The sequence below is a fragment of the Chaetodon auriga genome, chromosome 2 (assembly GCF_051107435.1).
Source record: "Chaetodon auriga isolate fChaAug3 chromosome 2, fChaAug3.hap1, whole genome shotgun sequence".
NCBI classification, from domain to species: domain Eukaryota; kingdom Metazoa; phylum Chordata; class Actinopteri; order Chaetodontiformes; family Chaetodontidae; genus Chaetodon; species Chaetodon auriga.
Genome location: NC_135075.1, coordinates 12,284,570 through 12,301,425, shown reverse-complemented (window position 1 = coordinate 12,301,425; position 16,856 = coordinate 12,284,570). Strand labels below are relative to the sequence as shown.

Sequence of the window (16,856 nt, the reverse complement as noted above, 5' to 3'; positions counted from 1 at the left end):
TATTTGGACTTTTACTTGTAAGTGCTTGAGTATTGTGGTATTGTTACTTATACTTATGTAGCAGAGCATCTCCCATCTTTACAACCACTGAGAAAAGAGAGGAAAAATGTAGTGGCAAGAGAGACTGAGGCCCAGGCCCCCAGTGGCCCCCAGAAGCCCCTGATTCACGTTGTGGCAATTACTTTGTGGTGATTAAATTATCTGTAATTGTGCTTGTGAATATGAACTATTAAAGCACAATATGAACAGACATGATAAGAGCTTTTGGTGGTCCTGCTTTATTACCTGACCTTGAGGATCTGTCTTAAAGAGGGGCCCAGTATCAAAATAGTTTTAAGGCTGTCATTAATTCATCTAGAGACAGATATTATATATCAAAGAGAGAATATGAATTGTCATTAAAACTTGGATTTTCATATAATATTCTTAATAATTACATTATTGTACGTAAAAGTACTTCAGATAAGATAACGTAAAGTCTAATTAACAGTCGTGTTAATAAATGGTGGTTGCTCAGCCTATCAGTATTGAGAACTAGTGTTCGCCACGAGACGAGATAATAGTCTACCAGCTGAGAACGAAAGAAAGCTAAAAGGACTGAGGTGTTTTTTTTAACACACGGACAGATACAATACCTTCTGAAAAGAGAAAAAACGCTCCTCATAATTGTATTTCTTCTTGCATGAAGGCGTCACATCTCCTTCACGATGAGCTGAAACACAACCAGCAGAGGGCGACAGTACAACTTCCGCTCCTCGACCAATCCCTCCTTCTGACCAATGAGCTTCCAGGGCACTAGATGGGTGGGCGGGACAGGACCAAACGCAAACATGGCGGCGTCCTTAGATGATGATTTTGAGTTTAATAACCAGGACTATTACTCTCTTCTCAACGTCAGGAAAGAGGTACGATTTTTGTTTGTTTTACAGCGGCACCGAAGGGTGACTGACCTTTTCGCCGTGACTATTGTGTAGATTTCCATGGGGGTAAGTGGTCTGGAGTCGGTGCATCATCCTTCTGCTGAAAAACGGTCTTCTTCATCAGCTCCATCATCCGTGGAGGTTGAGACCCGGTTGATGCTACAGGGGCATGAAAAAGAAGGATATTTCTGCAGCAACTTAACTTGAATGCAGGCAGTGTTTGTGCTCTGAAGTGGTTATTTGCATAATATGTCTGCATCGACGAGCACCTTCTCAAATCACAGTTTTCATTAAAGTGGAGAGACTGAGAGGCCTGACCAGGACTTATAGTTAGGTAGCATAAGGTTGTCACTGACACCAGAGCCGAGCAGGATGATCATTAACACGCGTTTAATTCCTTGTCTAATGTCGGTGGCCTGCTTTTCACCCTCTTTAAAAACAGGATGCTTTAATGCAGAGTGCATGAATGGAGCCGAAATAAGTCGATTAATCGATCGGACCATTAAGTGAAAATTGACCTGCAATATTTTCATAAACAGTTATTTTCAAGCAAAAATGAAACAACATGGCAGGTTCTAGTTTCTCAAAAGTGAAGATTTCCTGCTTTAATGTGTCTGATAGTACCTTTAAACTGAACCAGCAATTTTAGCAAAGTTTAGCAATAAAGATCAGTCAGTAATGAAAACAGCTGTGAGTCGCAGCCCCGCTCAGGAGTGAGAGCTGTCCTCTCTCTGCTCACAGGCTACATTAGAGGAGCTCAAGGCGTCGTATCGGAGGCTGTGCATGCTCTACCATCCTGACAAACATCGAGACCCGGAGCTGAAAAGCCAGGCCGAGCAGCTTTTCAACCAGGTGCACCAGGCATATGAAGGTAAGGACGCTTTCAGGTCTCCACCAACTGGAAATGATGGCATTTTCATTTGAAAAAGTACATGAAATTAAACAGTGGCTGTGGAAACAGGACCAGGGCATGAATACAGACTACACAAAACACATAAACTTCAAGATAAAAAGTGAAAACATCTCCATAAGCTGAACTCTTACTTGCTTCTTTCCCCTCAGTGCTGAGTGATGCTCACTCCAGAGCCATCTATGACATCTTTGGGAAGAAAGGGCTGGAGGTGGAAGGCTGGGAGGTATTCACTCTGTCTAACATAACCTTATACATGCAGAATTAACATATCTTCACAACCAATATCTTATGGCGATGGTGCTGTGTAGGTGGTGGAGAGGAAGAGAACTCCAGCAGAAATTCGAGAGGAGTATGAAAGGCTGCAGCGAGAAAGAGAAGAGAGGAGACTGCAGCAGAGAACTAACCCCAAGGTTTTCTCAGTCACATCTACAGCACATTGTTTTGTCAACTTTGCTACTTTCACACTATTTTTTGAGTGGGCCACCGCTTTTCTAAACATATTAAATGCATTGTGTAACATAACTCGGTTTTGACTGTGGATAGTTTCCATATTCATTTCATTATGTCCCTCAACCTTTCCCTTCTTTCCTAATTAAGTCTGCCAATCTCTCCCCTTCACTTCCTCATTATTCAGGGCACCATCAGTGTGGGTGTGGATGCAACGGACCTGTTTGACCGCTATGATGAGGACTTTGAGGAGATGCCAGGAGGAGGGTTTCCTCACATTGAAATCAACAAGATGCATATTTCCCAGTCCATAGAGGTGCAACAAAACACACTCTTGCTTCATATTTACCCTCCACACAGCGAAGTACCAGGGCCAGGGTCACTGTAGTTTCCTCTGTTTTATCAGGCGCAATTTTCCTGTCTTTCCTCAGGCCCCCCTGACAAACTCTGACACAGCAGTGCTGTCAGGTTCACTCTCGACACACAATGGGAACGGAGGGGGCAACATAAACATGACCGTACGGAGAGTTACGTCAGCCAAAGGCTGGGGAGAGGTAAGCACACACACACACACACACACACACACACACACACACACAGACAAACCACAACGTACCTGCAATATACAGTGTAAATCACAAATATAAACTACAGTGCATAGAGTCATTCTTTTAAGAGGCACTTGAATGCTTTGTGTTAAATGTTCGGATGGGATGATACAGATTCTCTGTTTTTGTGCATTCATCTCTGCAGGTGGAGTTTGGGGCAGGGGACATACTTGGACCTCTCATTGGGTTAAAGGTGTTTCGCAATGTCACTCCTCGGTGGTAAGGCCTGACTGTCTGATAAACGGGACTATGATACAGACTGTGTTAACATATGAACAGCCGTCTCCTCTCTCCTGTTCCGTCTTTTTTTACGCTCTGTCTTTTCTCTGTCCAGTTTCTTGACGGCACAGTGCGGTTTGCAGTTCTCTCCTCGAGGTTTGAGGCCAAGCTGTTCTCTGATGACAGCGCGCCACCTGGACCAGAACACCATGGGCTATCTGCAGTGGCGCTGGGGACCCAACAGCGCCATGACCACCAGCCTGGTCCGAGACACGAAGAGCAGCCACTTTACTCTAGCTCTGCAGGTACACACACACACACACACACACACACAAATGCATTTACACTGTAGGTACTTACAGCCTTCTTTCAGAAAGGTCTGCATGGTTTGTGCTGCAAGTGAAATTTGACTTACTTAACTTTTTGCTAATTTTTTCACTGTTTTACTTCTCTCCCAACTCCACCCCATCCAGCTGGGGGTGCCTCACTCCTACCTGATGATGAGCTACCAGTACAAGTTCCAGGATGAGGACCAGACTAAAGTTAAAGGCTCTGTCAAGTACGCCTGTCTGCTTATCCTGTCTCAAAGGACTTTATCTCTGTAAATCATCTGGTTTACCAGACAAAAAAAAAGACTAGCTGAGAGCTGAAAGCACTGCCTCTCTGCCTGGTATCAGGTTATTCTTTAAGTGAAGGATTTAAAGGGGATTTTAATTTTTGCTATTGCAAGAAAACCGTGACATGGTTTTCACATCACAAGCTTTTTTCACTGACGTGAAAAATTGTTTCAGAATTACAAGAAAGCTATTTTTTTTCCAAGTCCTAGTTATGTCGAGATCAAAAAAAGAACTGTTTTGTGATCATTAGTGAACAGAACATGAGAACTTATCAAAAATCCTGTAGAAACCATTTAACTATGTGACCTGCAAATCATCTATTTCATTAACTTTGGGCTGCACTACAATTATTGTAAAACAAATATCTGAACTTTTTTTTCATATTTCAGCTCGTAACAATAATTTATTTATAGAACATATTTTCAAGAAAGAAACACAAAGTGCTTGTCACAGTCAGGAAAATAAAAGACAACGGCAGGACATAAACAGCATCAAAAGAGCTGCAGGAGATCAAATGCAACTGCATACAATAGATTAGGAAAATATAAAAAGACTTAAACTCATAATAAAAGAAGTAAAACATTGAGAAATACAGAAATTCATGGCTCAGGAGGCAGTCTGTTTACCATTAGCCATTAGCCACACATACTTGATCCCAAAATGTTTGACTCTCCTGGCTGTGTAATTTACTCAGTCCCACTGCCGCTGCCTGACTCTCACGGTCTCTGTTCTTCTTTGTGCTCCTCCCTTTGCAGGACAGGCTGGTTTGGCACCGTGGTGGAATATGGAGCAGAGAGGAAGATCAGCCGACACAGTGTCCTGTCAGCCACTGTCAGCATCGGGGTCCCGCAGGGAGTCACACTCAAGATCAAGTACTGCCCAGCCCAAAATATGATGTCATTCCTCTGCGGGTCCTTACCTCCCTGCATAATTATCTGATGTCTATGTGTGTTTGTGCTGGTGTTTCCATGCAGGTTGGCGCGCGCCAGTCAAACGTACCTGTTTCCAGTCCACCTGACAGATCAGTTGCTGCCCAGTGCTGTCTTCTATGCCACCGTGGGGCCCCTGTTGGTCTATTTGGCCATCCACAGGCTGATCATCATCCCATACACACAAGCACAGAAAGAGCAGTCAGTTCACCTCCTGTCCTCATTAACTCAAGCAGCATCTCATCTTTGCTACAGTAGTAGAAATTTTAACATATTGTTTTTGTATGCATGAGGAATAGTTTGATTCGTCCGTCAGCTGAAGGCAGCTACACAGCCGGAGTTGGGCAGAAATGCAACGTTTTGGCTATGGGTGTAGTGAATACTATCAGGGATTCTTTCACACTTATCATCATCATCACAGAGAGGCTGAGCAGTGAATCCCAGTGGGTGATTGTTGATGTCTGCTTTGTCTGTCTCTGTGCTTCTCAGAGAGCTGGAGCTGCAGAGGAAGAGCTCCGCCACAGACATCGCCAAGAAGAAGCAGGAGGCAGAGTCTGCCGTGAGTACTCGCACTCACATGCAGCCACACAGCGATCCGTTGTGTGCGGGGGATCATTGATCATTGTTTCTAGGTTCAGCTCTCCTCATCTCATCTGAAAACCTCTCTCCTATTCTATTTTGGTCTCTAACACCCCTCCTCCTCCTCCTCCTTCTCCTCCTCCTCCTCCTCCTCCTCCTCCTTGTCTTTCTCCCTCGGCTCCCCTGCAGGTTCTGCTGATGCAGGAGTCTGTGAGGAGAATCATAGAAGCGGAAGAATCCAAGATGGGTGAGGGAACACACACGTACACACACATACACATACACACAGATGCTACAGCAGGGTGAGACACTGAGAACTTTTATTTTTTGAGATTGCAGCCAGCAGTCAAAACTTGGTAAAAATCCAAGTGTGTAATTCAAACACACATCTCGTGGTTGCTGTTCACTGCGTAATATACTGTAGCTCCAGGATCTTGTTTTTCTAAGTCTGAACTCCACCATCCACTGCTGTGAAGCAAGTGATGATGAAGTAGCCTCATCTCCATGCCGCAGTGTTTACGTAAGTCTGTGCACAGAACACCAGAGTGTACACTGGCATAAATTAAAACTATAATTTCAGTGTGCTAATGGATTTCCTGTTGTATTTGTGGAGAGGGTGCATGCGATTATTTGAAGAGTCAAACTCTCCATGGGATGTGTTCACAGCACCTCCTGGATGCTCCGTCTAAGAAGCAGAGCTCGAAGTTGCAGACATAGGAGCAGCAACTGCCACAATCGCCCACTCCTCATGTCTGTCATGCATTAAGTGCCACTGGTGCTCTGTCCATTATTCCCTCTGTCTGTACGGCTCTGTGGTTTCAACTGAGCGTCATCGTTCATACGTCTGCACACACAAAGTTACATGAACGCACTTAACGTTGACGCTGTATATTACTGTCTAGGTCTGATCATCCTGAATGCCTGGTATGGAAAGTTTGTGTCAGACACAAGCCAGAAGCAGGACAAAGCAAAGGTCATTGACGTCACTGTGCCTCTGCAGTGCCTGGTCAAGGACTCCAAGCTCATCCTCACCGAGTCCTCTAAGGTGTGTGTGTTTACATGGCAATTTGATTTAATTATCTACAACCCTATAGAAAGCCGATGAGGTCATGATTCAGTCCTCTTCCATGCCATTCGATGTTTCAATACGTCTGTTAATACAGTTTTATCCATCGGTGTAATTTTTGGTGTGTATCACAGAACGCTGTCTTGTTCTGCGCCTTTTAACACGATGTGAGTCTTCCTTAAATTTGACCAGCCTGAACAGATGCACACCAGTGTGATCACCATATAGGACGGTGTTCAAATATACACACAAAGGATTAAATAGCAGTTGGAAGCAGAGGTCCTAGCACGCCATTTGCCACAGCATTTATGAACACCAACTGAAGATATAAAACTATATTATGTAACAGTTTATTAACAATTGAATGGCAGGGAAAAGGAGAAGGAAAAGGAGGTTAATACAATCATTCAATACATACAGTCTGTAAGCACCGATGTGAATTGTTTCTCTGTGTACAGGCAGGACTGCCGGGCTTCTATGACCCCTGTGTAGGAGAGGAGAAGAGTCTTAAATTACTCTACCAGTTCAGAGGTGTCATGCACCAAGTCATCTCTGCAGACACTGATTCACTACGGATACCCAAGCAATGTTAGTATGCAGCCACTTTACCCAAGACCCAGTATTATTATAATGTAGCTGCACACTAATGGCAGCGAGGCTACAGCCTACAGTATATGCATGCATCCATGTTGAAATGATATATTATTTTGTCTTTTCAGCTCACAGAATCGAGTCTGAGTCTTAGGAGCCCGCCGCTGTCGGAGCACCAGAGGGCAAACACAGATCAAAACAGACTTTGTGTGTAAACAGAAGAACCCAAGAACAGAGGGGACACATCAGCAATAAGTCTGCTTCTCTCCTCTGGTCCTCTCCTGCCGTGGCATTAGTGAATCAGTCCAACGAGTTCCTCCACTCCTCCCTTTCCTGTGGGCCGTCTCCGAGGTTCAGCAGAATACAGGAGTCAGCTCAGAGCTTCAACAAGGTGTCACGCCTTTGTGTCTCTAGTCTGCCACACCTGACGGGGCTGCTCAAACATCTGCCTGCCGCAGGAGAGCAGACACTGGCCCTGAACATAGTTTTAAATATGCACTACACAGAGGGACTGATGGTCACCGCGGATGTGGTGAGCATTCCCATCAACGATGAGCTAAAAGTGATCCATTTAAAGATGTGTCTTGACATTTGTCATGTCGAGTGTATACAGACGAGCCGTAGTTTTACCCCATATCATTGTAGTCTTTGTCCTGTGTGTGTGTCACTGTAGGTTCCAACCCAATAATGTTATAACGTTCATTTCACTGACTCGTGCAAATGTGTAGAGTAACACCAGGACTGAGGGTCGATTGTGTGACTCGTGTTTTCGTTTACTTGTTCTCATCCTCATTTATTATGCCTTTTAGTGACATGGCTGCTGCTCGTGGGGGTGCCAGTCAGCATGTGTAAACTGGTGCTCAAAACTTCTATCTGTGAGGGGATTGGGATGTGGAGGTTGGGGGAGGGATTGTACAGGGAGGGAAAGTGATAGAGATGCCCTTTGATGGTAGAGATCCAACCAAGGAGAGGCGGGCTCGGATTCTTCGTACTGATTTTTTTAATATCCCAGGCTAGACTGCAATTTAAAGGCTGTAATTCCACTTAGATTTGATTTGTGTCAGCGCTTATCGATTATCTCTGTGCAGTTGCAGCCAAAACAGATTTTTTTTTTCCTTTGATTTTTTTTTTACGCAGTGAAGGTTATAGTGTGGATTTTACCGATGTTCATCCAGCACAGAGCCCCAGTTCGGGGTTGAGATGCGACCAGTAGAGGGCGTAGGTCCACACTTTCTCTCCTGAAGGTTGTGTTTGCTGCTGAAGCAGTCACTGTGACAGACAGTAACTTGTTACTGAAGCTGATCTGAGCCACACGCACACCATTTGTGGCACATTTACATTTTTGACTTTTTTTTTTTTGTATTTGCACACTAGTCCTGTGCCATACATGTTAGTTTGATCTCTGTCCCTGCGTTTTAAATCTAAAAATATTTCATTGAATGAATCTGCTGATGCCTTGCCACCTCTTACACATGGTAATGCTGAAACCATTCTTGTCAGCCAGGGCTGTTATGTGATAATCCACACAGAACTTACTCAGAGGTGAGGTAGACATGGGGAAAATCCTACGATGCACTTTCTCTTCAGATATAGATAGGTGTTATATCAAATGCACATTACATTAAATGCACACTACAATTGTGAATCCCTGTTTATCCAGACTGTATTCCCTATCCCGATCTGTTTATGTGTCAGTAGTTGTAAAGGTGGATCCACATTGTAACTATGAAGGGAAACAAAGCAAGAGTTAGTAAATTCTGTTATAGGCTATGAGGATACTCTGGAAACACTAGCAAACCCACTACTGTGGGATACAAATTCAATACAATTTATTGAATACAAAGGTGATATATTGCACAAAATGTACAGTATTTCAAGCAAATATTACAGGCTAGTTGTCATCAAAGCGATGCTGAAGCCTTTAAGGGAAGCTGTACACTTTTACTGAACTCCAGAGTTTGCATCTAACAAGTAGTGACAAGTCCTGTAGACTAAATGTGGAGCCCTCCTTTGATTTTGGTTTTTGCCATGGCTGTGGTTGACCTACAATATCAGCAGATGAAAGCACTGAGACGGAGGAATGTCTCTCCAGTGAGATCCAGAGTGGTCTTGCATTGGGGTCGCCATTACAGCAGCCATTTTGCACTGATTCTGTTTGTAGTTTGTCTTCTCTGTTTCGCTTTGAAAGTGTGCTGTGAAGTATTTTGACAGGTCAGCCGTTCACCTCTGCTCTAGTGCCACCATGAGGCCAGCAGAAAGACTGCTCCCTGCTGCTCCACTCCAGTCCATCATCCAAACGGACTCACGTTAGTATGTACATGTGCTGTGTGGTTGAGGAGCCTGTGTTCTCTGTCCTGTAAAGACCATAATAAATATGAACCAATCGGACTCTTGTTTGATTTCAGGAGCGCTCTAGATGGACCGGCTAGTTTAGGACAAATGCACTGTAAGCTATGAAAGACAAGAAGCAACAAGTTAAAATGGTAACTCTTTATTTACAATAGTTTACAATAGTTTCACAGAAACAGTTTGCACCACAGTACAGACAACGCTTTCTCAATACGGGGATAGGACAACCCAGGATCAAAGTAAACGAGCTGGATCACAAAGAGCATTGTTAACATGAATTACACTGATGTCTTTAAGACGTGGACTAAAATCAGAAATTTGTGCCTGAAGGTGTCTTCAGGTTCTCTTCAAGACATGAATGTCCTGAGAAACAGCAAAGGATTTTAGGTCTTGAAATGTCTCAAAAAATCACAACCTGGGTGAATGCTGGGTACGAACCAGTTAACCAACGTCGGTAAATACCAGAAGAGTGCAGAGATGAGCTTAACCACTTTAAACTCTTGGAAAGTCTTGTGTTCTTTACAAACCAAACATTCATTTTGTGTGTGTGTGTGTGTTAGTCGTTCCCTGGTCAAGTCATTGATTCTGCATTGTAAAACCTCGTCCTGGACTAATATCCAAGGTTCTGAGTCAAAAATCTGTCACTCTACAGTATGGCTTTTATATAATCAGAAACGACAGCAGATGGCACATGAATAAGCTTAAATTCTTTCATCCAAATGCAAGTTTTAGAGAGAAAAAAGCTCTAAAAAAGGGTTTTTTTATCCATGAAACCCGTTGCATATGGATGCAAATGAATACTGCTGTGAAAAGGTTGGTGAGAGGTGACAAGAGACTGAGATCTGTTCTTCTGATCTGATCCTTCAGAGACAAAAAAAAAGGCGCCCTTTTTGAAGATATCCATTTCACCATCTTACAAAAGAGCAAAAGTCATAGAGCTTAGTTGAGACAACTCGTAGCAGCACATGCATTGCCAACACCCTCACACGGCATTAACCATTCAGACAAACAGACACACTCACATGCAGAATTTCAACTGGACTCTTGAGAGAATCTTTCTAACACTATTCCAGTTAAGATAGCTTTTATTCTGTTGATGCTTAAACAGGACGGCCATAGGAGTTCCCTTCTATAAATATACTTGTCTCTGAAACCTTTGTCATGAGCACAAAACAGCTGGAAAAAAAAACAAAAAAACCCAACGTGTACTTAAATAACGGTTTGGAAAATGAACGGTTATGAATGCAGCAGAGACACAGACCAGAGGCAACAGAAAACACCTTTAGTGAAAACGACGCTCGTGTTATCTGAATCTTGTCAGTTATCTGGCTTGTTTAGTTATTTATTATGAAAAAAAAAATCTCCTCAGAAACAACTCTGGTGAAATAAGAACACTGTTTAAATGTTTCTGAAACGTGTGTGTGAAAGCTCCTTCTGTGGCCAAGAGACGTCTTGTTTCAGAGGAGTAGCCGAGGCTGGAAGACGGTTTGTGAAGTAAAAGGAAGAGGAACGAGGGCTTGGTTCAGATGTACGGCCTTAAAGCCTCAATGATATCCATTCACAATGTCTTAAAAAAACAAAACAGATGAAGCTGATGCAGACTCTAGCCTCGTGTCCTAAATCTTTGTTCTACTGGGTTACACCTCAGCTTAATGCTATAGCACCATCTGAAGCAATTAACACAAGGCTAATGTTGTATTCTCATTTTAAACTGTTGATTGTGTAACATTAATAGAGGCATCTAAGAGAAATCAAATCCAGTTCAACCAGAAAGACATAAGTGTCCCTGTGACAGGAGGGTCAGATGGATGTTTTTTAAAAAAGTGAGAAAAGTGCAAACTGTCTTTCCCACAAATCCCAGCATGCACCATAGTGGGTGGCAGTTGTGAGGGTATTCTCTTAATATGGCAGTTCAAATGTTTCCAGTGTTCACGAGACACCAAGTCCCAACAGTAGCGGTTTGCTGCTATGCTAATGTCATCTACAGACAGACATCCATTCAGTGATTGCCTTACGCACAAAGTCTGTAGGGAAGCAGAAACAAACCTTAGTAACTCTAAAATAGCACTCAGACTGTTTTCAAATGGGATAAGGGCTTGGGATAGGTCCACCACAGTGTTTATAGAAAATGTGGATTCTTGGCTGACCACGAAGGACACATACTGAAGGGTGCTAGACCTGATATTTGAGGAAGGGTCAGTCCGGCAGGTGTAGGGGAAGCGGAAGTGGGTCAGAGTTCAGGGTTCAGCCTGGGGGTCAGTCCAGCAGATGTTTGCTGGGGGCTACGCGTGAGCGGTGGGAGCGGCGGGTGTCTGGGGTTCCATGTGTCTCTCGGCAGCTCTGGCACACATATGTCTCTGGCACGTGGCTCTTGCGGATCTTGGCGCATGACAGGTGGATCCAGGTGTGACACTTGTTGCACTCGATCATGGCCCGGCCTGCGAAAGGCTTCATGCAGAAACATGTCACCAGGTCCCACGAGTCGTCATCTGAGAAGACAGGACAGAGCAGACACAGAGTTAAGCTTGCTCACTTTGTCAAACTTGTACTTATGAAACAAACACCAGAACGAAAAACCTTACCTGAGTCTACCATGATGTCCTCATCCTCTCCTGACCCATCTTCGTCTCTGAACACCACCTGTTTCCCCTGGCGGAACACCGTTCGGTTTCCCGAAAAGCCCTCCACCTTCTGTACCTTTACCACCCCTTCTTCAAGATCTTGACCATCCCAGCGCCGACGCTCCTCCTTGGGCTCCTCCTTGCAGGGGGCTGGGCTAGGCAGACGCTGGGGGTGGAGGGGAATGCTGATATCTTCTTCTGGCTCTTCTTTGATCGTTCGGCCACCAAAGGAGTCTGGGTACTGTAGCTCTGGAACTGGTGAGTGGGCCTGCTGAATCCCGCTCTCGTCCCCAGCCGAATGCTCCCTATCCTTTCGCCTTTTCTTCTTCTTCTGCTTGTCAGCTTTCCTGCGGTCATCTGGGTGCAAGGTGTTGATTGTGTGCTGCAGAGGAGAAAAAAAGGGCCACGTGTGTCAAAAGGGATGAAGGCGAACATATAAAGGCTAATGATACGACATCAGTTCAACTCACATCTTTCTTGGGGTGACTGGACAGTGGAGCTCCTGGCTGTGGACGTTTCCTGCTCCTGTCCTGAGGGACCTTGGAAGGACGTTGAGGGCAGGAGGTTGGGGGTCCGGGGGTCCAACCATCACTGTCAGCTGTGCTGCCTGTACTGTTGGGGGGGCTGGAACTGCTGCGCAGTGGAGAGTCCTGTAACAATAAAAGGAGAAGCGTGGATCAGGAGATAAAAATATGTGTGGCAATACTTCACAAACATTCATCCACTCAACAAGAGGATGACCATATCCTCATCCTGTAATATGCCTGATCACCAATCACTACATTGGCATTGTACCAAGGAATACAAGACATACGGTACTAGTTTAGAGGCTTGTGTGTGGATAAGGTGCAGCTTCAGACCATGCGGCTGTCAGGATAGACTATTTCTACATTAATTTATATTCTAATTTTCATTCAGACCTCTATGAGCTCTCATTCTCACATGAAAAATATTTGCCTTAGTGAGGAGACCCGGTGCATAAAACACATCAGCAAGTATCAACAAATGACAAGACAGCCTTGCACCATGTGACAAAATCTGCACAGACAAAGGGGGTGGAAATGAAAACAAATGCAGCGTGCGTTAGAAAGAAACAGAAGAGCAGCAGGGGAAAGAAATGCCTTCGAAGGAACAACCACAACTTGAATAAAATGAGTCAGAATTCTCTTCTGCTGATAGTGAGGAAGAGGAAGTAAATTTGTCAGTTCACATCACGTCTGACAAAAGAAATTGGACTCATACTGAAAATAGGGTGTTGCCTGTTTTTGGTTTCAAAGAAAATGATGACTGTCAGGAGGACCTTGAAGCTATGGAGGCCATGAAGACTTTACCAGGATATCGCTGCCCCCAAGAAGCTCTTACCTGTTGGAGTTTGCTGCATGTGCAAGGCATTTGTTACAGTCACAGCTGAAATCTTACCATGTGAATAGTAAGAAAAGGCCATGGTCAGCTCTTAACGGAGGGCGTGCTTAAACTAAAATAAACACTTGGAGCCAGAGAAACTAGAGAGACGAAAGAATCTGTTGATGATAATCTCATTGTCTGGCTATCTCCCTCCCTGTCCCTAAACAGAAGACGCAAATCAATGAGCAGAAGAAAACTCAGCGTCTCATGTCCAATTTGCTGAGTCAATACAATTCAAGATTGAAAAAAGATATGTGATTTACTACTACAGGGGTCCTCAACGTGCTAACGGCGGGCCAACGGCAGCCCTCAGAAACATTTTGTGCAGCCCCCAAACATGACATGAAATGAGAGCAATATATTTTAATAATTCCATTTCAATATTTTCACCATCCACAGCCCACATACAATACACTACGTAGGGGTACTGCGTTAAACTTTGTCTCCCGAAGTGTTTGTCAGGTTGGAATGAAAACTGGCAACCAGTGGCACATCGCGAGTGTCTGCAGGGATTATGTTCTGTTATCTGTGCTAGTGCTGTATTTCGGGGGATGACTCTGTAGTTTAATGCGGAAGAGAGAAGCCACCATGGGAAAACTGCCGTATAGCTGAGAAGAAAAGGAGGTTTCAGGAAAAATGGATTGACTCTTACTTCATCGGACCTCAGGGGAATGATACAGTGACCTGCCTTATCTGCAAACAGGTGAATTCATGGCTAAATGTTAACAAGATTATGAGATTGGTCACAAATCTTAAAGCAAGTTCATGGGTTTTCCTGTGCAGTCTTTTTATGATGACTCCCTAAATTGGAGACAGTTTGTCATCCAAACTTTGAGTGTGTTAGATAGTATGCACAAAGACAAATACCAGCACAAAGTGTAAACCATTCGATGTGAATCTCAAGAGTTGGCAGATTTTTTTTTTCTTCGCATCCATGTAGTCAATGAATATCTGCTTCAGACATGCACCTGCTTTTAAATCCATCCAATGATTTTCCCAGGCTGCACAACGGTTCAGATTTCTGTAAATGTTTTGTCTTCATTACTTAACCACAAAAATTTTGATTTCATTGAGCATAGTGTGGTTCCTAAGTTCCTTTTTCTTCTTTGGTGAATTTTAGAATTATGTTATCCACTACGTCTGCATTTTCATTTGATTTCATCAACATTTAATACATATTTAAACCCTGGTCAGTCCAGCGCATCAATACAGGTGCTCAAGTAAAGATGTGTTTTCAGGGACTGAACGCCTCATTTACTCACCTCTTGGGGATATGGGATGTAACCGGCGTAGGCCAAGACAAAAGTGCAAAACTTGTTAAAATCCTCTACTGTCCTCCTCCTCCTGTATGGCGGACTGAAACCCTGAAACACAGTCAGGCCATCGAAACGTTAGATGCATCAATCATACCCACCCGGGCACGGCGTTTACATGAACGAAAGCTGATCGACACACAACCATAACGTTACTCTGCAAACTGAAACTGAGAGTCGGCTCGATGCGAAGCAAACCGGGACGACATTAAAATTAACATATTGACAAACACATGCTGAGGGTTGATTAATCGTATGGACACATTCCTCTATGGACTCATCAGCGAACCTCCCTACCAACCCCCACCGACTAACACTACGGAAAAGGACAGCTAATGGTAGCTAGGTCGGCTAGCAATAGACAGCAAATAAGTAACTAAGGTTAGGTTAATGCTAAAAAGCTAGCTACAAGCTAGTGTCGATGGAGTTTAACCGGGTTATCGAACATAACTATGAAGCCAAAACTGAAATTGATTAAAAGACTACCCAATAGTCACAGAGTCATAAAAGCACCAACTGTTAACAGGTAATAAAAACAAATTGCGTGAATGTGACGCTTAACATAGTTAGCCATGGTTTACATTAGCATACTCGGCAATGATGGAATGTTTTCTTTCCGATGAAATGTTATGCTAGCTGTAACGAGACAGGTACCACCCGAAGTAACGGCAATGACTCATTCTCATACACAAAGTGAAGTTTTTGTACTGAAAGCTGGCAGTCTGAACCAAGACTGTCTGGATGCTTTGCGTGTGTAACTTCTCATTCCTACATCAGAACGGTAGCTAACGTTATGTCAACATTAGCAAAGTAAGCTAACGCTACCCACTCGCCAGCTGCTACATCGTGTGCTGACAACCTCGAACAAGTTGACGTTTGCTAACGCCGTTAGCCTAGGCTGCAAACTACTCACTGTAGAACAGTTGCATAAAACACTTACCTCCGACTGAAAAGCATGGGATGTCGATGGGTTTATGTCACCCATCCTTACTAAGTATCCGACCACCTGGCGTTTTGTTGATACCTTGACAGGCTCGAGCAACGGGCTGCCCGATGCGACCGTAAACACCGAGATTACCTCGCTTTTCCTTACTCGATACCTAACGTTATAGCTAACGTCAACGTTACTTGTGCTAAAACTCGAAGCAACAGTGTTCACTCAGTTTGCCATCAGCAACGACAACGTTACTTGGACTCCTGCTCCGAACCGAGCAACTAGTCAGTCGGCTCAAAGTTGTAAAACGTCCCTCCCGTGAGCAGTAAACGTTTTCCCACCGGGATCTGTCCGGTAAGCGGTCTTCGTTTGCTCCAGTTTACTGTCTGCTGGGGGAGCGGTTCACTTGACTGTCACCAGCTGCCTGCCCCTTCGTCTTCTTCTTCATCTTCTTCGGAGCAATGGCAGCTAGTGGGTGAATGTCACATTATCGCCCTCTTTTGGTGAGTCATCAGTGTTGTTGTTTAAATATTTAAATACCCCCCTCTGGACAAAGTTTAAGAAGTATAAAAACATTTGTAACCACTGGACACAAATGCCTCCTTCTCACTCCTACACCGAAAAGCTATTTCTTGCTGGATGTGCCATGGAGAGTCAGACACTCTTCCCCCCTTTGGCGGATCAATGTGAAAACAGCCTTCTGGAGTCAAACTCTGCACACACATAATCTGTGCAGTTTGGGTCAAACGTCCAAGAGAAGCAATAATGAGAAAAAGAAAATTATGAGTGTAGGAGGACCATTAAAATACACTCTCTCAGTCATCTCTCAAACTTTCTTGGCAAAACATCACATTTTATTTGTTTACATGTGGAAGTATGTCATGACACTCAAACTTTATTTTCGAAAACCATTAACGAGGGCTGGATTTTCCCCCTGCCCCAAGGCACCTGCCTCCCAAAAGACCAGGTTCACTGTATGTCTTTCAGTGTCTTATAGTGTCTTTTTTTAGAACCTAAACAACCAAATCACAAGATCAACTGAAATGATACTGCCCTTTTCTTTATTACCTTATCTGAGGTCCCATCTTATTGAAGGACACTGTGTCAAAATCTATTTTTATGGTGCACATAACTAAATAGGTATGTCTTTGTGTGAAGAAAACATAATAGAGGAAGGGAATGAGGGGTCAATGGAGGGCCCACAGTTCAGTTTTGTCCCAGGCACCCCAAGCACATCATTTTTTTTCACTAATTCATCCCATTTTACTCCCACAGCAGCTGGTATCCATAAAAACAACCAGTACAGATAGACCTCTGTATCATAATATATCACCTGTACTAGAATA

At 43.9% G+C, this 16,856-nt stretch overlaps 2 protein-coding genes across 2 annotated transcripts; one reads left to right on the top strand and one right to left on the bottom strand.

The window, feature by feature from the left end:
- Positions 1-779: 779 nt before the first annotated feature.
- Positions 780-8,773, top strand: LOC143335262 (dnaJ homolog subfamily C member 11-like). Its single transcript, XM_076754554.1, has 16 exons — positions 780-905; positions 1,662-1,791; positions 1,983-2,056; positions 2,142-2,243; positions 2,468-2,596; positions 2,712-2,834; positions 3,034-3,107; positions 3,223-3,412; positions 3,581-3,666; positions 4,480-4,596; positions 4,699-4,854; positions 5,143-5,212; positions 5,422-5,479; positions 6,135-6,277; positions 6,757-6,886; positions 7,018-8,773. The coding sequence occupies exons 1-16, from the start codon at positions 780-782 to the stop codon at positions 7,041-7,043; spliced, it is 1,734 nt and encodes a 577-aa protein (XP_076610669.1). The 3' UTR covers positions 7,044-8,773.
- Positions 8,774-9,372: 599 nt separating this feature from the next.
- On the bottom strand, positions 9,373-15,973 carry phf13 (PHD finger protein 13). Its single transcript, XM_076754542.1, has 5 exons — positions 15,517-15,973; positions 14,526-14,627; positions 12,330-12,509; positions 11,821-12,241; positions 9,373-11,727 (listed from the first exon to the last, which is right to left on the bottom strand). Exons 1-5 carry the CDS (start codon positions 15,559-15,561, stop codon positions 11,495-11,497), a joined length of 981 nt encoding a protein of 326 aa, XP_076610657.1. The 5' UTR covers positions 15,562-15,973; the 3' UTR covers positions 9,373-11,494.
- Positions 15,974-16,856: the final 883 nt, after the last annotated feature.